Source organism: Neopsephotus bourkii, unplaced genomic scaffold (genome assembly GCF_033783945.1).
Source record: "Neopsephotus bourkii isolate Nb327-2 ecotype Australia unplaced genomic scaffold, CSIRO-AGI_Nbou_v1 NB_942, whole genome shotgun sequence".
Lineage (NCBI taxonomy): Eukaryota > Metazoa > Chordata > Aves > Psittaciformes > Psittacidae > Neopsephotus > Neopsephotus bourkii.
Window position 1 is genome coordinate 155,739 of NW_026901436.1, and position 18,822 is coordinate 174,560.

The 18,822-nt window shown below is 41.5% G+C and overlaps 2 protein-coding genes across 10 annotated transcripts in view; one reads left to right on the forward strand and one right to left on the reverse strand.

Annotated features, from left to right (window-relative positions):
- The window catches only part of FBXL2 (F-box and leucine rich repeat protein 2), a 45,073-nt gene extending 39,742 nt beyond the window's left edge, over positions 1-5,331 (forward strand). For 2 of the 4 annotated variants that reach the window (XM_061358437.1, XM_061358441.1), the window contains 3 exons: positions 98-154; positions 3,919-4,131; positions 5,029-5,331. In XM_061358437.1, the coding sequence (XP_061214421.1) occupies positions 98-154; positions 3,919-4,131; positions 5,029-5,136 (378 nt within the window). In that variant the 3' untranslated portion in view covers positions 5,137-5,331. Of the gene's footprint in view, positions 1-97; positions 155-3,918; positions 4,156-5,028 lie in introns of all 4 variants that reach the window. The other 2 variants (XM_061358438.1, XM_061358439.1) reach the window with 2 other exon arrangements.
- A 1,727-nt stretch (positions 5,332-7,058) lies between these two features.
- Positions 7,059-18,822, reverse strand: part of UBP1 (upstream binding protein 1) — a 45,908-nt gene continuing 34,144 nt past the window's right edge. For 4 of the 6 annotated variants that reach the window (XM_061358497.1, XM_061358493.1, XM_061358496.1 and 1 more), the window contains 8 exons: positions 13,901-14,004; positions 13,260-13,314; positions 12,992-13,085; positions 12,294-12,384; positions 12,082-12,191; positions 10,577-10,719; positions 9,978-10,029; positions 7,059-8,936 (listed from right to left, as the gene is read on the reverse strand). In XM_061358497.1, coding sequence (XP_061214481.1) covers positions 8,899-8,936; positions 9,978-10,029; positions 10,577-10,719; positions 12,082-12,191; positions 12,294-12,384; positions 12,992-13,085; positions 13,260-13,314; positions 13,901-14,004 — 687 coding nt within the window. In that variant the 3' untranslated portion in view covers positions 7,059-8,898. The remainder of the gene's footprint in view (positions 8,937-9,977; positions 10,030-10,576; positions 10,720-12,081; positions 12,192-12,293; positions 12,385-12,991; positions 13,086-13,259; positions 13,315-13,900; positions 14,005-18,822) is intronic. The other 2 variants (XM_061358494.1, XM_061358495.1) reach the window with 2 other exon arrangements.

Consider the following 18,822-nt stretch of genomic DNA (forward strand, 5'->3'; position numbering starts at 1 on the left):
AATAACAGCACCTTCATCTGGTAGAGAAAGATCTTATTTGAGGGTTGACTCTCCTGCTGTCTGTTGCTTATGGTTGGTTTGTTTCTTTCATTTCTAGATAACTGACAGCACATTGATACAACTTTCTATACACTGTCCTAAGCTACAAGCATTGGTAAGTTTAATTCTTTGTTTGTGAATTGTAATGCATTCCCCAAAACTACACACATACACAACTCCTGTTCACTCTGTATCCAGACAAAGTTCCTGATGTAGTATGATACTGTGCAAAATATATGCATTATGTATTCTAAAGAAGATTACTCCTAACATATTTACTTTGTGTGATAACAAAATATTACCAGTAATCAGTGAGTAGTAACCAGAAAGCTTGTATTTTTGTGGTTAACATCCTTCATATTTGATTACTTACAGTACTTGGATCCTTTATAGATACCCTTGAAGTGTTCAGTAATGTTTTTCTTAGAGAGTACAACTTTGCATCAAATACTGAATAAGCAAAACCACCTGGTGAAGATAAATGTAATCTATGTGATCACTCTGGTATCAGTTTTGCATGCAGGCAGTTTTTTCCCAAGGATTACATTTACATAGTAAATTATGAAAGGGTTGGGTTTTTTTGACCTAGACTTTTGAATGCAATTGGAGAAGATTGAGGTGCCTTCAGTGGGGTACCCTGCTTACTTCAGAGAACTGTTTCCTAGGGAGTGGTTGCTTAGATCTTTCAAAACATCAAAACCAATTTCAGGTGACATAAATTTGGCTGCTCTTCAGACAGGATACTCCAGAATTGCCAGGCTGCCCTTAAAATAGGAGCCCCTGTATTTAGGCCAGTTGTGCCATAAGGGTAGATTTTTTTTTTATATACTACTACAGATCTACGTGAAAGAGCAAGTATCTTTATAATCTGTTCTTAGATAGGATTAAAGGAAGATTTGCTGCTTCATTAATTAAATGGTGTTATAATTAGTGTTACTCAGTGTTACTAAGGTAGCAACATGAGGAGAGATGGCTTTTAAAAAGGAGCTTGTTCACTATTTTCTATTGATGTTGGGTTTTATTTTTGCTCATTAATTGCCTGACCTCATTTCTGTACCATAATTCTTAATGTTAAGCCAAATGAGAGATGTGGAGCCATTTATATGGGACATTTTCTGTTCTTCTGCGATGGGTATGTTCTTGTATTGTAATCACAACTGTAACCTGTCTTTGCAAGAGGTCCTTTGTGCCACTTGTGCCAGTGCTACACAGGAGGTACCATCAAACTTCATAATTTCCAGGTATCTTTCAGAACCCGCTTGCTGCCTCTGTGTGTGTGTGTTAGGCCATGGGCAGGGAAGTGTGGCACTTGTAAAATAACACAGCTTTTCTAAGGAAACAGGGAAAACTTACTTTTTGTTGATGTGATTTTTACCCTGTGTGTAGGAAGGATACATCCTCAAAGGTGTGAGTGAACAGTGATGGCTCAGAATTACAGGGAAAGAGAAAACAGACTAGTAGGTGCTGAATAACCTGCGTGTACTGGTGTTAAGCTTCAAATATGAAATCACATATTGTTGATGGTTGTGCTAAATCTTGACTAGCTGTGCTTTAGCATATGTTTAGGCATATTTACAGTTCAAACAAATAGTTTGGAGTTGTAGAAATCAACTTTGAATTTGTTTCTTGGTGTTTGGAGACTCAGTGGATAGTGAAAATAAGGAAAAGCACTGTTAGACCAATTATAACCAACCACTATGGTCTTCAGTATCAGAGCACTCAAGTGCTCTATTACTTACTAGACTTAAGAAGTAATTGCTGTTGAAAATGTCTAATAATTGCACATTCAGATTATTGGAGAAACTGAAATACTCATTACTGGAGATGAGAAGTCAATTGACTTCTTAAGTTGATGGTGTGTCACTCTCACAATGTGATAGGTATTTGACTTATACACAGCATGTAGTAAGGATTAACAAAAATAACAAAATTCTTTGGTGTGAATCCATATATTTCAAAACCTTTGAAACCAGTAAAGGTTTCAAGCAGTTGTCATTGTAAAATTCCACATTATTAACAGTTTCTGACAGGCTTATAAAGTCAGAAAGGTCAGATAACATGGAGCATGTATCACTTCACATATTTGTTTTACGAAGTTGTACGAACTCGGCTGTACATCCTGTATTGTCCTTTCAGCACCAAATACAGTGTCTCAGGAAAGCTGCTTTTATAAGCTGCTTACTTCCTGGATGGAAAACTCTTAATTAGCCAGCAGGCTGCTGCTGTAACCAAGAGCTCCACAGAACCTCCTGTCCTTCCTTGAAACAGCAGGTTTGTTATAAATGTTCTTTAACCCTGCAGCTGCTGATTGTTTCCAGGCTGTGAGCCAAATCAAATTGCTGAGAGCAAGTACATAAATGAAGTTAGGTGTAGGAAAGGCCTGGAGTATTTAGAGAATTGATGGACTTGCAGAACGTGAGCAAGTTGTAAGTTAGAACAGTGCTGACTTGCATCATTATGGGAGACAGCATGCACTGGTTGTGGTGTTGCTTGAAGTCGCTGCCAGTTGCTCAGGCTTGTGGAGTGGGTGACATTGGACCTGCTGGAGCTGTTGGGGGCTCCCTGTTAGACTGGGGGATGCTGCAGACCTGTCTCAAGCCTCTTCTCTGGTTACTTGTTCATCCTGTTGAGAGGAGGAGCAGCTGAGGGGCAAGTTATTCTAAAGGACAGACCTGTGTGTGGCAGCAGGCAGGAAATGCTAGTGACTTCAGCTGAGGTAAAATAAGGGTAAGGTTGGTAATGCTCAGGGCTTCCTTGTCAGGATGAAATAAAAGATAGATGTGTTGTACTGAGAGAAAGGAAGAAGTACATGTTTGATTCAGATGATTAGCAAGAGGTTTGCTTGCTCTGAATTGAAAAGTGCTTTTGGATTGCTTGCAAGTGTTTCTTCATCAGCTGCTGTCTGAGGTGGCAAGGCAGGAACCAGCCCCTGTTAGGCTTGGGTACAGGTATGGGCTGAGCATGAAGCAAAGAGCTTACTGCAGAGCCCAGGGCCAAAGGACTAGAGTTCACAGATCCTGCATGTTCCTAGTGCAAAAGACACAAGAGCATTCATTTAACTGGTGCCAGAGTGCTTGTTAAGCCTCCTCTGAGGAAAGTCTGTTTTCTCTTGAACATCATCAGACTTCTCCAAAAGTCATGAATTTCTTGAAGGAACCAGGAAGCTGCTTTGTGTGGTGTTGCTGCCCAGGATGCCGCAGCTTTCCCTGTTCTCTTGAAATTCAAGGGAGCAAAATAACATGCTGAAGAGGAGGACTTTCTGGTTTATTATGCTGATGGCTGCAGAAAGGCCTTGCTTCTGCAGCTGTACAAGATGTTTATTACTCCCTGTACATACAGCCTGAGGCACTGAGCGCTCACGTGTTTTTGAAATCACTGTTTAGCAAATCAGTCCAATTTGATTGTTTATCTCCACGGACTTGCATAGGCTTGGTCCCAGTGGTATGTATGAAAACGTGGTAGCTTGTGAAGCACTAAATCCTGTCAGCAGATCCTCGCCTGTTCCTGCATGTCCTTGAGCATCTCTTTTAATGCTGTCTCCTGTTCTCTGGCACAGCACATGTGCTGTTTGTGTACAGTAGCAGAAGTGCCCGACAGTTGGACCAGAATTCCCCCATTCACCTAGAACAAAGGGGCCTGAGGAGTTCTGCCAGTGGCCTGCGTTTTGGGGCTCTACTCATTTTGAAGCCAAGTTAAATACAAAGCACAGCCCTTGGGTGGAGCAGAGCTGTTTCTTGGTTGCTCTTCTGGATTTCAGCTCTGTGTACCATTTGTAACCGTTCAAACCACTAGAATGAAGTAGGTTGAATAGTTCTCATGGTTGGAGGGCAGAGTAACTTGGCCTGAGCAATGTGTTAACTGCTTGCCTCTCTCTTTCAGAGTTTATCTCACTGTGAACTGATCACTGATGATGGGATTCTGCATCTGAGCAACAGTACTTGTGGTCATGAGAGGCTGCAGGTCCTGGAGCTTGATAACTGTCTCCTCATCACTGATGTGACACTGGAACACCTGGAGAACTGCCACAACTTGGAGAGAATTGAGCTGTATGACTGCCAGCAAGTGACACGAGCTGGAATCAAGCGGATCAGAGTACGTGTTCGCTGACTTGTGCCGGTAGGAATGAGCTGCTGACGCTGCTTGAGACTGTGTGAATCCTGTGCATGTTCCAGGCAAGGGAGGATGGACAGAGTCTGAATATGGTTCTGTTAGTTCCTCACCTCTAGAATCTAGATGGAGCTTTTCTATATGAATAGTAATGATTGCCTAACTGTTTGTAGCTCATGACACTTTGCTGTTGGAATGACGAGTGCTTAATCTTCTGCTTTCTGTATTAGTATTTCAGAGACAGGCTTCTGTTTTCTAGATTGTGTTGCGGCATTAACTCCTAAGTTGTAAGTTAATATATAGTGCCAATAGCAAAACATCTGCATGGAGATGAAGAGACTGTATGGCTGTTATGTCCTCAAGCCCAGACACAAAGCTTTCCTCCATTTACCCGCTCGGGGGGAGTAGTTTAGCCTTACTGTTATACTTGTCTGCAGCTTCATCTCCCAGATTCCTGTCCAAACACCTTTGCGATTGGAAAGCTTCCTGACAGTGATTATTGAGGCCATATGCCTGGTTCTATTCCATGTTGCTTTCTAGGATGAGAGAAGTAGGGAATAAGGGAGACAGGATACAGTAGCTTCAGTAGCCAGCATCCCCTCTCCCCTGCAGCAGAACACGTGTCTGGCCTGATAGAGCTCTCTGGGCTGAGCCATGCCTTGTTGGGAATTGGGAATGCTGTACAAGGGAGAGCCCAGTCGTAGCATGCCTTAGCTGGATGGGACAGGAGAATTACAACAGCTTGGACTGTATCCAGTGTACAGATGCTTCCTTTTTAGCTAACTTGAGAGCCCAGGTGTTGGCAGCAGGTGAGGTGTGCTGCTGCTTTTCCCTAGTTGTGTTTCTTTCTCTCCCATTGTAATGCAGACTTTTCACCCGCAGGCTCATCTACCTCATGTGAAAGTTCACGCTTACTTTGCTCCAGTAACTCCCCCGCCATCAGTAGGAGGGAGCGGACAGCGCCTCTGCAGATGCTGTATCATTCTCTGACAGTAAGTGCAACCACACAGCAGATTTCATTGTTGATGTTGAAGAGAATGGGACTGCAAGGCAGTGGAAGGAGTTGGTTTCCTGACAGTCCTAACGGTGGTGTTTGGTCATCCAGTTTTGTGACAAGAAAAGCGTTTTTTTTCCAGGTAAAACTTACCATAATGTGCAGCTGTGGATTAAGTTGGTGATGCTTCAGTTTGTATTAGCCACTCCTTCCTTCTGTTGGCATGAGAACTGAAATGCTGTGTAAAATGTGCAGGCCTTTCAGCTTAGCAGTTACTTGGTGGAAGTTCACTAAACTTGGAAGTTAATTTGCATTTGTAAGCACTACTCGGTGTGCAGTTGTGTAACCTGACAGAACCGAACCTGCTGTTCTGTAACATATATGACAGATTAAGCACCAGGTTTAAAGACAAATCAGCTTTAGCAGATGTTGACCAAAAAACACGAAGTAATCATGAGCTCTTGCAGCCAAACAGCTTATACTTTTTCATGAGTCAGCTTTGTATTTAATTACACAAGGGGACACAATAGGTAATGTCAAAAGGTAAGGTAGTACCTCTAGGTAACTATAAATAGAGATACTTCCCAAGTTTCTGAGCTTGGTTAAGTTGGTGTAACGCTTGCCTGTCACTAAGCATGTTTTACACCCAATGCCATCAGCCTTTACAAGGGGAGAGCAACCTGCTATGGTGGAGCTGAGCGGCTGCTGCAGCCACATGGTGCTTCCTGCAGCACTGCTCCTGCTGTCCTTAAGTTACCTCCTTGGGTTGTAAGGGAAAGATGCTGCTGTTCTAGAAGAGAGGGTACTTGTGCTTTGCTACAACTGAAGAATGGAAGCCAGGTTCAGCTGGATGGAGTAAGGAATTCCAGCTGTTTGTAGTAACACCTGGTCTTGGAGCACAGCAAGCAGAGGGGCAGATAAAGCTGTAGGCAGGAGCTGAACCAAACCTGTGGTTTTCAAATGTAGAAAGCCAGACTCTTCACATTTGGGTTACTTGAGAAGCTGTCAACATCTGAATTATAAGAATAGTAACATTCTGTGTATTGACTCTTAAGGCCATCCTTAGTTCTTCAGTGCTAGAGGATTAGATGAACTTTTTTATCTTAAGCAACTTAATTATCTGAGAAACTACTCAGCAGTTCAGAAAGAAACCTTTTTTGTGTAAGATTGATTGTGTGTGTATGTATGTCTTAAAGATTTCAGGGCCTCTGAAGATTAATAGAAGTAGTGGCTTAAAAAGCAGTTGGAGAAGCTACTTCTGGGTAGTACTGCAATTCCCCCCACATATTTACTACTTTTTAAAAGAAGTGTGAGTGTGTTTCAGATAAGGACAGTAACTGGAAGCCTCAGCTCTGAGGTTAAGTTACAGGTTAGAGTGCAGCAGTACATGGATTACTAGTATGAAATATGGTGGTCAGGGCTTGTTTTACACAGCAGTGGTGGAGTGCTTGTTGTTACCATCATGTGTTGAGTTCCATTAGGATACATCCTGCTGTAACAGAGAGTTTTAAGCAGATTTTCTTGTCACCTGTACCACAAAGGTCACCAGTACCAGTATGTCCAGTTGTAATGCCCTTTGTTGGCTCATCTTTTTTCTAAGATCATAATGACTCCTGTAAGTCTATTGCATTTAAGATGTACAAACCCAAACAGAACCTACTCTGATATAAGCCACTTAAATAAACAATAAGCTGTGATGTCATTTGAATTTGTTTCAATCATTTCAAATGTAACTCAGTTTTGTATCAGAAACAGAGTATCAATGTACGTGTGTCCTGTGCAGGATAAGCCACCGAGCTGGTTTGCTTCTGTAAGTACCTTTACCCACACTGTTATCACTAGGGCAGGTCTTGCAGCTCATCCGAATCTGAACACCAGAAGCATCTTGGATGGGGAAGTAAAGGAAAAGAAAAGCACATTTACAAAATTATTGAAAAACATTTATTATACTTAAATTGAAATGTGTACATCTCATTAAAAAACAAAAGCAATTTGCTGGTGCCATAATTTAATTCCAATTTGAAGTGAGCTGGACAAACTACTGTACAACTTCCAATGTTCCTGAAAATCAGATATTGGGATACTTTCCAATCAAGGATTTTTCTGCTTTTATAAAACGTTTGGATTTGAATAGGGTGGGAGCTGATGAAAAGACAGTGTCAGTTCAAGAAAATGCTAGGACCAAACAATACCCCAAATGAACAACTTAACTTATAGGAAGAAATGTTTTAAGTACATAAAATGTTACTTTCAGTGCAGAAAAAATAAGGACAGGAAAAACTCGAACCCCTCTAGCGTGGATGAACATAAAGTTTCAAGGATGCTACACCTTTAGGAAGCTTTTCTGCTGAAGCACTTGAGCCAGTTACAGAAGAGGGAATGGCAAAATCAATGTTGCTTTTTTACACGCGGTGGCGATTGCTCACACTGAATGCTGCAGCATAAAAAGCAAAACTGTTCCTAAGCTTTTAAGCCGGAGATCATGGTGGAGCTTTCCAGAGGCACAAAATGACAGCAACACGAAGTCATTCAGTCCCTGTGGAGAAGTTCCTCTCCAAGCACCGAACCAGCTGCAACTGAATGTTAGCATGGGAAATGCTGCGCCACATCTTCACAAGAGAGAGAGAGAGCCCAAAATAGCGAGAAAGCACAATTCCTGGCTGAAAGAAAAGTATTTGGTCATATGGCAGAGGCACTGTAATGTAACAGCGGTTCAGCGCGGCTCCCAGGGCAAAGACAGAGCAACAGAACAGGTACTACTTGTCCATAACGGCCACTAGAGCAAGGCCTTTCCCTGCTGGGAAGGAGAGTTACATGGAGCAGGTTTAGTATTAAGCAGTGTATTTGATGCTGCTGAAAGCTGCGCCAGCCCCGTGGTGCCTGTGGCTCCTCCTCCCTCATCAGCACAATTCCAGTGAGTCAGACACGTCCACCTCTCGCGGCCGGTATTTTAAACCCCACAATTTCACAAGCAAAGAGTTAAACTGCAGCAGTGCTCCGCAGAGAACCTAAGAAACTAAACATAAAGGATGCATAGGCAAGTCTTTTCCATTAAATCCGTTAAAGCAAAACACAATTACTTGGTACCTCATAGGATTTATATTAATCCCTCCAATAAGGTACTACTGATAATGCAGTTTGCTGCATGCATATATTGCATCTGTCTAGGGCTTCTTAAAAGCCCTCTTCTGGCATTTACACTTCTTACATACACTCTTATACACAATTTACATGGGAAGCCGTTTTGACAGCTTGACTCTCAAAAGACCCAACAACCTGATCACCATCAGCTTAACTACTCATCTCCACACAGATTAGCATGTGCTCTGCTAACATCAAAAAATAAAACCAGCGTCAGGTACAAGCACGGAATAGACAAACTGGCACAGAAAGGTAAATGCCCCAAAATAAGTTTACATTCATCTCCAACTGGATACAGGTAATAGAAAACACTTCTAAAAACTGTATCTACTGGCCATAATTTGCCTTATTTCAGTGAAGGGCAAGCACCTTTGCTTACATTGTCTGTCATGCCTGTACATAAGCTGTCATGGCATTATACCTCTCATGAGGACACTTAGCTATGGCAGTGATAAGAAAGTTCACCTATCAAACAGCTCATTAGAAAGGTCATTTTGTGTTTTCAATATGAAACATCTTATACAGTGACGTTAGATCCTAAGGTTTTGGATGATCTTTGTAATCTTTAGGCAGGACTTCGTTCTGCGGTGGAGTATCAGTCTAGCAGTTGTGTGACATCACTTCAGAATTATATGGAAGCCTTCACCATTTTCAGCTGGAAAAGAAGTTGTTAGAATCATAAATAGAATAACCATAAATACACCAGCCAAAGCCCCAGATCAGCAAAGCATGGGCTTAGGTTTTACTGTGTAGAAGTGGTTCACTTCAGTATAGTGGTATTTCATTACTACTATGAAATAGTAAAGTCAAAACATGCTAAGTACCAGGAACTTGCTATTCACACTAAACCCCTGAAGAATAACTTCTTAAAACCCCCTTTGGTCTGCAGTTATTTCTGAACACTTCTTACCACGTATTAAACCCACCTCACCTGTGACACTTACTATGACAAAATGAAGTTAACTACTGCAAGAGCAATCAAAATCCTTAGTATATGCTTTCAATCATCGATTTTGTGATGCTCAGCCTTAAACTAGAAAGGCAAAGGGAAACTGTTAAAAGCAAAAGCCCCTGTGGCTTTATGGTTATAATTGAGCAGTACCATCAAAAGGCTTCATAACGGGGACAAATGGGTCTGTAACAGTCACTGAACAGATTTTATGCTACACAAATTATACACAACTTTCCAGTCTCGGAATTTCAAGTTAGAAGGCTGAGTGAGTGAAGCAACTTCAAAAACACCGCTCATCTACAGGAGAAAACAAAGCTGCAGAAACTTTCCTACTCCTGCTCTGTTCTGATTAACAAGTTGGTTGTAACTGGGTCTTCAAAACTGGGACAGTTTCTGTAGGTAAAACTTGCACAGAGCCAAACTCATCCATGGATTATAGCAACTTACTGGCACCTTTTCCCAGAACTACGCTGGATACCTGAGGAAGGGTGGGATTCATATGAAGCCCCAGTGTTTAAACAGGAAAGCTGAATGACCAAAGTTGACTGCAGGTACAACCGAAATGATGCCACCCTCCTGACCACATGGGGGTTTCTGCCATTTCTGCTGGAAGCAGATCTTGATGTGTCTGCACATCAGCCTTCTCTCTACCTGCCCTTACTCTGCCTGGGGAGTTTCTTGGACCAGCATTCTGCTCTAAAGGCAGCTCCCTGATAGACTACACAGTTGTCTTTTAGACTGTACCTTTTATTGTGGTGAATAAGAAACAACTCTCATCTTGAAAGTTCTGAACCATCTACAAAAGACAAAAGAAGTGTTAAAAACCTGAGTGCAACCAACACCAAACGTGTACATCAGATATTAAACACAGCCTGTTACAAGCACTGGGTATTTCTGAGTTTAGTCAGCAAGTGACAAGCACGTAACAAATGGAAGTTAAAACACGTTACTGTCAAACTACTGCCCATCAATCATGTGACAACCACTCTGGAGCCTACTACTGCTGGCTGTGTCTTGAACTCTAAATGTGTTGTAGATGCTTGAATAAGCTGAGTGCAACAGTACTGAAAAAATGAATGTTCAAAATGAATACATTCTAAGTCATTACTGCAGCATCTCAGAACTACACAGACCTTTCTCTTCGTGTAATTCAACTTGATTCAGGTAGAGGAAGAATGACATTTAAAGGATCCTTCTGCTTATTATAATGTACTCTAAATACCAGAAAGTACCAGGCTGCATTATCAAACAGAATAAAGCAATCATAAAAAAGCAATCATAAGAAAATCCACCATCTGATCTCATGCATAAATAAAATGTCAAGGAAAAGTAATTTCCATTACCTGATCATTAACAAGAATGTGGATACCTGTGGGACCCTGTCTGTAAACCTGGTTGATCTGATGCAGAGGAATATTGAATGCCAAAGCAAGCTTGCGTGTCACTTCTGAGGCTGCCATTTCTTCCAAGTAGATTGCATGATAAACTGCAAGAAAAAAGGAGGATTTACATCAGCATGGCACTATCTGGTAACAAGGAACTATGTGGAAATATCAGGTGAATTTGTTCATAACAGCATTAAAACTTCTTAAAAGCTAAAAATCTTTATTCTCACGCTGTTCTTGTCAAGAAGTCTTGTCAACTACTATGACTCGGCTTTCAAGGTGAAGCCATAAGGACAACTTTCTGACAAGGGGCAGGCTTCCATTTGCTCTGGTACCAAAGGCAGATTCCACATATTTTCCTGTATCCTCCACAGAAAGGCACAGTCACCTCAACCAGGTCAGCGGGTCTTTAGGGACCATTGCCATATCGCCACGTAATACAAGTGACTTACAGCACCACGCTGCTGCTCGAAGTAAGGGTGGAGGTGGGTTTGGTTTGGTTGGTTTGTTATGTGGCAAAGAGAGCCTTTCTCAGCTGTCTGAATGTATTTCCTACAGATCATCTCAGGGCTAAAGGACGGCAGCAGGAAAATACAACAGTAAGACAAAGCACCTGGTCAGTTTGATGCTGTATTTACAGTTCTACAGCTTAATAGTGCTAGAGGCCCTTGGGAGCTCCATGTTTGCACATTCTTCCACCCCAAACCAGAGACTGAAGATGGGGAACAGATTTTCCAGAGGGAATACATGCAATTTGACAGAAACAGAATCCTCTATGGATCCTCCTCCACCTCAGTTCTTGCATGGAAAATATACAACTACTATAATGGCAGCAGCCTGTACAGTTTGACTGGTTGGGGAGTGATGGCTCTTCACTCAAAGCCTAGAGCCAAAAAACATGATTTCAAATAACTCCATTCTCTTTAATGTAAGATTGACGGGATTTTACAATTAAACATTATCTTCTGGTCTGTGTTGAAACAACAGCCATTTATATAAGGCTTTTCCTTGTCCAAGCTCTACCAGTTTTAGTTCAGGTGCACAGAAAATGAAAGCAAAACCAAACAGAAAATGGGAAAGAACTGAAGTGTTTAATTTGCATGTAGCTTTTACACGCACCTCCATTTGCCTTGTTAATACCTTGTCTGTAACAACACAGCACAGCTAATTTCAGAACTCCTTCATTACCATGTAACTGCAGGTTCCAGTGGACTGAAGAAGGATCAACCATTTAAGCTGGAGAGGTTTTAAGGTTCTGTTCACCCCCTGAGTGTTAGGACAGCAGTGCTACACCTTCCTACATTTTCTCTGTGTGCCAGACACAGGAATTCAGCCTCTCCTGAGGCTGAATTTCTCTGGCACACAGAGAAAACATAGAAAGAGTACTTCTTTCTTCCCATTTCTCTTGTTTTAGGCATTTTAAGACACAGGAATGGTGCTAAGGGACCCCAGATGTGACATACCATATATTGCACCGTTGCTGCTGTCACCATTGCCTGCATCTTGTCTTTCCAGTTGTAGGCTCCTCAGTGGCTCCTGACAAACGTAGATTGTTAGACGGGGCCTAACAGACCTGCAATTGGAAGAAACCACACATCAGAGGGAAGGTTACAGGAAATGTGGGGCCACAAAGGCAGAGAAGAAAACCCACTCAGCCTCATACCCGAGGTCATACCTGGATTTCAGTGCATTATACAGCCGAATTCCATCAGCTGGACCACAGATTTGTACCAGATCTTCCCTTGTCAGCTTTAATAAATCAGCACCTGGAGAAAAACAGGAGGATTTTATGAAGATTTGGTTAGAACATCTGTACTTTTTAACATCAATTGTATGCTCATTTCACCTGGCACACATCACATTTAAGAATAATCAGACATTCTGCTAAAATTAAGAATATTCATAAAAAGATGAATATTCAAAATAAGTCATAAAGATGAATATTCATTAGACACATGCACATAGATAAAGGAATTCTGCTGCTGCATGGCACTGAAGCAGAGTTCAATACAAAACAGGATTTGCTGTTTCTGTGGATAAGCCAGCTCCAGAGAAAGCCTCATACACCACAGTGAAATCCAGCTCCTATGGAAGATCTACCATGGAGCAGATGTTAGCAACGTCTTGCACTTGAGACCACTGCATTCTGCTGCCATCAGGAGCCAGCCCAGCAGAACAGGCAACAGCCGCTGCTCTGACTCACTAAATGCAGTCATTTTCCTCTAAGGACTGATCAAGGTTAAAATGGTTATCATGAACTGCCATAGTGCAAACAGAACCCAGCTCCACTCTGGGGGGTTAGGGTGAATTTGGGGGAAAGTAACCAGAAGAAAATGCCTTTAATACAAATTGAATGTTCAACAGTAGAGATACCTGAGAAATTTGAGAAAAGCCTTGTATACGTAGAGAATCTGTGCTTGAGCAACCACTGCTGAGTTTCCTGGATTGTGGCTGAAGGATGAAGCTGCTGTAAGAAACAAGATTGGAGATGATGGTAATTTGGATATTAAAAAAGCATTAACAACCCCCCCTCAGCTAAACATTTCCACAATAGGGTCAATAGCAGGGTATGTATAAAGCAAATATTCTGACACAAATACACAAATAGAGCCATGAACAGTACCAGAAAGCAAACACTCACATCTCCAGAGCCTTGAGAGCTTCCATCTCCTTGGTGATTTGGGGAGGAAGAATTGCTACAGATTGAAAGGATAAAGAAAAGAATTACTAGAATTTTATTAAGCAAAGTATTTCAGCCTTGCTGAAAATCCACCTGAATGAGCTCCAAGTACACAGACCAGACAACACCACTGTAAATCGTTCCTTGCTCACCCAAGTTTGGTTATGGTCGTTTAACTAATGTCTCAATTCTAAATGCTTTTACCAATACAAGTGCTGTTGAAAAGCTTGTGAAGATTACTGCTGGCTTTTCTTCTTGCAAATTCTACTGACTGTGTATGAGGGGAGTGAAGACTTCGTACTGGAAGAGGCTGAATTGTTTCCATAGACAAGGACTAAATCAGAATAGTTCAGAGGTAAAGGATTTGCTACGTGGCAGAGGACAAGAGGGGAAGTCTTCCGCAACATACAGGAAGAAAGACGACTGATGAAGCAGAAGTAATGACTCTGTGTAATGTCAAACTCTACAATAAATACTCAAAGCCAAACCAATCCCTCATTCCCCAGTGGCACCAGGAAGCAGCTGCATTTACTCAGAAAACAACTCTGAACCACCACGACTTTAAAATGCAGTCTTTAGTTAGGGTACACAAAGAAACCTACCTGTCTGGGACACTGTAGGTGTTATGTTGAGCAGAGGTAAAGGCTGGAGCAGGAGCAGGACTGTTGTTTACAAATGTTGTAGGAGTATCCGGCCATGGTGAGCACTGAAGATAAAGAATTAAAGCTTAAGTTTCTCTTGGCAAACCAGAGCATGCTTTACTCTGAGGCACACTTCTTTAAATGAAAGCCAGTGGTTTATCCACAGCGAGTTTTGATTTGACATTCCAAATACAGACTCCCTCCATCCCACGCATAACATGCAGATACTCCAGGTAAAAATCACTTCTGGTTTATCTTGTTCTTTCATTAAGACTCCTATTTATACTGTCTTCTGTTCACAAAGTGAGGGTATTATCGATGCAACTGAGAGAAGACTGATCCAGATTACTCAATTTTACAGAAACCAACCCAAGCCATCTGCTGAAAAACGTTTTTCATCCTAAAAGGGGTGAAGGAGCTGATTAAACCGCAGGTATCATGTCCTGACAATAGGTGCTCAGCAACAGTAGGTGAAACTATGAAGCTAGATTTAACGTTGTGGATAAATTTAATGTATTTAATGTCCAGATGAAATACAAGCACAATATTCAGTAGAAATCTTGTGAGTTTGAGAAACTGCAGGACTAAATGGATGCCTACATGTACTGCTCTTGAGGACTCCCTCAACTGCCTGGTAAACTGGAGGTTTTATACATAAATACAAGCCACCGCAAGTATATGATGAGGCAACTGTTTCATTCAGTCAGGTTTTTTGGGGTGTTTTTCTTAAACCATCATGATTCAGCCCTTCAAAACGAGACCAGCATTTGGTGTCTGCAACACCACTGCAAAGAAGAATAAAACCCAAAGAGATTTTGGTTTGTTCAGAGACAAACAGACGGGGTTTAAGACAAGCAAGCTGCCCAAGATCAAGTAAGCTAAGAGCACGCCTCTTCAAACAACAAGGATTTCTGACACAGGTAATGCACCAGCTAAATGCCCTGTAAGGAAATTTCTGGAGTTACAGCATAGTTTGGTGGGGGAAGAAGCAGACCTAATATTAATGGGAACGTGCTTCAGCTACTCTGTGTTGAAAAACCTTTCCACTATCTGAGGGAAACAGTAAATAAGCACACCAGCTGCAATCTCCTGTAAACCAGTCCATGACATTGCTGTGCTGGACTTCAGGCGTCAGAGCAGGATCCTGAGCTCCTCAGCACAGCACATACAGTTTAAAAACCGTAGTCTTGTATGCCCTGCATAGCTTCAAGGCTGTCCCAGATGTGATTCAGAGCAGTATGCCTGCGAGGCGCTGTGCACACACAGTCTTTGATTACGGGGTCAAAGCCAGCTGTTACACCCCAAAGAGTGTAATCCACACAAAGCATGCTCCTCTATGACCCACCAGTGTTACCCACTCTTCCTTCTGTTCTGTATATTCCCGTCTGTTGTTTCTCTTCTCAAACTCATTTTAATGTTCATCTCAAAGATGCTGTGTTACAACAGGTAGTTAAAAAGAGACCTTCATTCCCTAATGTGGTCCAAAGCCATAACTTAAAAATAAAGGTTCAACATAACCTAACTTTATTCTTCTGACATATCTGGAAAGCATCATTTCTTTGGTGTGTTCTTCTATTCACTCCCTAAATTTTAAGGCAAGATGTTTATCCGGACACCCAGATGCAAGCTGCACATCCTCAGCTGCAATTCCATCACAAGATTCCATTCAACACATTTAAAATCAGGGGCAGGGAAAAATGCATTCCGGCCAGAGAACAGCTTCTGCGCCATTCCCCAGGCATGCACTGCAGTTACTGATTCTGGCCTTCAAACCCAGCTGAAGTTGTTCACAACAAAACTGAGTGTAAAGGCAGGAAGAAGCACACCTGAAATATCTGGATAAAGAAAATCCCATCCCAAAGCAAGAAGCCTTTCTTCTGGAAACACTTCTTACCTTGTGTTCTCTTCCAACAAAAATGTTACTACCTATCCAGAGAGACTGAATGAGCTGGTTAAATAAGAAAACAGGCAGTAATTATAATACTACTGCAGCATGGCTAATTGTCTCAGTTCTCCTGCTTTACACATTGTGGAGGGGAAAAGCTAGTATTTGAGCATTGACATTACAAGGTTCGAGGAACAAGGAAGTCTAGCATTAAAAGAAAAAAGAGAGAAAAAAGGCAATGTTCTTCAAGTGTCTTCAAGCAAGTAAGCTTGAGCTGCTTATGCCTCTGGAATGACTCACATGCACAACTGTCCTGCATTTCACAAACCCATAGGGTTCAGAAACAGGGCCAGACAAATGCCTGGGCATCAAAGCCATTAACACTACAAGATTCAGCAGGGATTCTAACATCTAACACCTGCAGGAAGTTTCTGGGCACTGGAGGGTTACCAGGGGAATGGATCACAGGCACAGCCTTCCTGAAGCAGCATCCGCATCTGCCACTGCCAGGAACAGGCAACTGGACGTCAAGGACTCGTGGCCTGAACAATCAGGATGTTTCTTATACTCTTAAGCACACACAGAGTTAACCAGAGGACATTCAGCAAGCTAATGATACTAATATGAAGTCCCTGGTCACTGGACATAGAGAGAAAAATGTCACCCTGCCGAACAAGCATCTAACTGTGAAAAGCCACCACAGAAGGGAAGAAAGACCGGTATTAAATCCTTACCTGGACTGAGCAATGAATATATACTGGTCAATCTGCAAAGCTGGTGGCTTTGGTGCCTCGAGACCAACTGCCCTCTGTTACTCTTACACTGATATAACTGTGCTGCAGAAATGGTGTCTTATTTCCAAACACTGATTCATTCTTCAAAAGGAGAAAACTGGTTTGGTTACAGATCTTTAACATCCTTCCGTACAGGCCATGAATGCAGTTATACAGTGTTGACTAACGGCTTCACTGAGTTATAAAGGAAGATAGAAAATCTTTCCAAGTGGGACTTCCAGATTCAGGATATGTAGCATTTAAACTGGGGATGTTCCTAACTTCTGAAAAACTGCAAAATCAAAAGTTACCTAAGCCACTGTTTGATGTCATTTCTCTTCCTACTTCCCATCTACCTGAATCTATCCAAATGCATGCTTTACTATAGAGTAAAACTGAACTTTGGCAACAAACTCCATACTATAGTCACATACCAAATAAACAAACCCAAAATACAGTAAGTCTAATTTGGGGAACAAATTGGGCACACAGCATCGTCTTTAGAGAACAAAGCAGCAATTTTATGACAGCTTTCTTACTGGATGTATACAATATGAGGTTCTTGCCCAAAACAACTACAGCTGGTGTGTGCAAAAGCAAAACTCTTCTGCACATCTGTTACGGAGGCAGAAGTAGTCATTTCCAAAATGTGAAGCCAGCCACTCTGCATAAGCTGTATGCTACTGACATTTGCTATATGGAGTATAGATAGAGTATTTCTTCAACTTGTTTCTCCTTACATCCTTATGTTGCCAGTTTTGCTCCAGCTGCAGTTCCTAACTCATAGCCTCTAGAAGGTTTTATACCCCAAATTTAAGTCACTTACTGAAAATATTTAGCTTCTGCACCAATCTTCCATATCCAAAACAATGTTCCAACCTATTTCAAGGTCTACACCTCAGTCTTCTAACCTCCCTTCATGTGCCCTCTAATCAGTTCTACCTGAAAAAAAATTACCATTTGATCAAGATTAATCAAATGATAGCTTTATATATTCTAGCTTGAAATGTCATATAATGTAAAATGATATAATGTAATATGATAAATTTAACACAGTCAATATAATGTGATATACTATACTATAATGTAAGTATTAGATGATGTATTATAGAATAATACAAAAATCGACCAAGATACCTCAGACAGAAAGAAGTGTCTTTGCAGACACTGTCCTGAAGACCCAACTAGCACAATACAATGCCTGCTTTTTCAAATTCAAAGCAGGGGAAAGAATCTGGTGGCTTTTCTCCCCCCTCTTCTTCCTTAGATCAGCTCCAGTTTCTATATACTCAGAAGAGTAAAGTCTAGATGGAATGCTTATGAAAATGAATGAGAAGGAAAATATGGATGATGGTTACAGTAAAACAATCTGTTTTTTAGAAAAAGACAGGAGCAGAATAAAAAGAACTAACTCTTGTTTCACCAAGCTCTTTGTATTGTGTTAGAATCCCATACAAATTAAACTGGAAAGAAAATATACTAAATTCAGTGTTTCCTAAAGGAAACACAGTAAGAAACCAACCTGGCCAAATCAGACTGTGGCTGAGCTCCAAGAAATCATACTGGGGTGACAGGAGAAACAAAAAGAAACAGAATGAGACATATCCAGCATATAGAACAGCCAAATCTGGAGGGGCAAAATAAAAACACCTATGGACAAAATGAGATGCATAAAGCATGGGACAAGAAAGCCAGCCTATATACAAGGCTAGGTGTAGGAGGAAGATAACAATACCCAGTTTTGAAAAGGAGGAGAATTACACACTGGATCAACCTACATTCTAAAATTCAAGTAAAGGTTACAGAGAAGTATTTCTGGGCACCAGGGAAGCAGCACTGTGTAAGTAACAGCACTCTTGACTTTGTCAAGCAATATACACTCCAGTTTTTTGGGTGGGGTTTTGGGTGGGTGTGTTGTTTGTGTGGGTTTTGGGGTGTTTGTTTGTGTGTTTGGGGGGGTGTTTGTTTTTTTTTTTGTTTGTTGTGGTGGTGTTTGGTTGGGGTGGGTTTGGTTTTTGGTGGTTTTTTGGGGGTTTGTTTTTTTGGTTTTTTTTTTTTGGGTTTGTGGTTTGGGGGGGGGTGGTGGGGGTTGGGGGTTGGACACTTCAGCCATGTCTTCTAAGTCAAAGTGATAAAACACCTATTTCTCCTGCTGTACCCACCCCCCAGGGCCATGTGGAACAAGTGAAAGGATGTCTGCACTGCCAAAGAACTCTAAATGTACA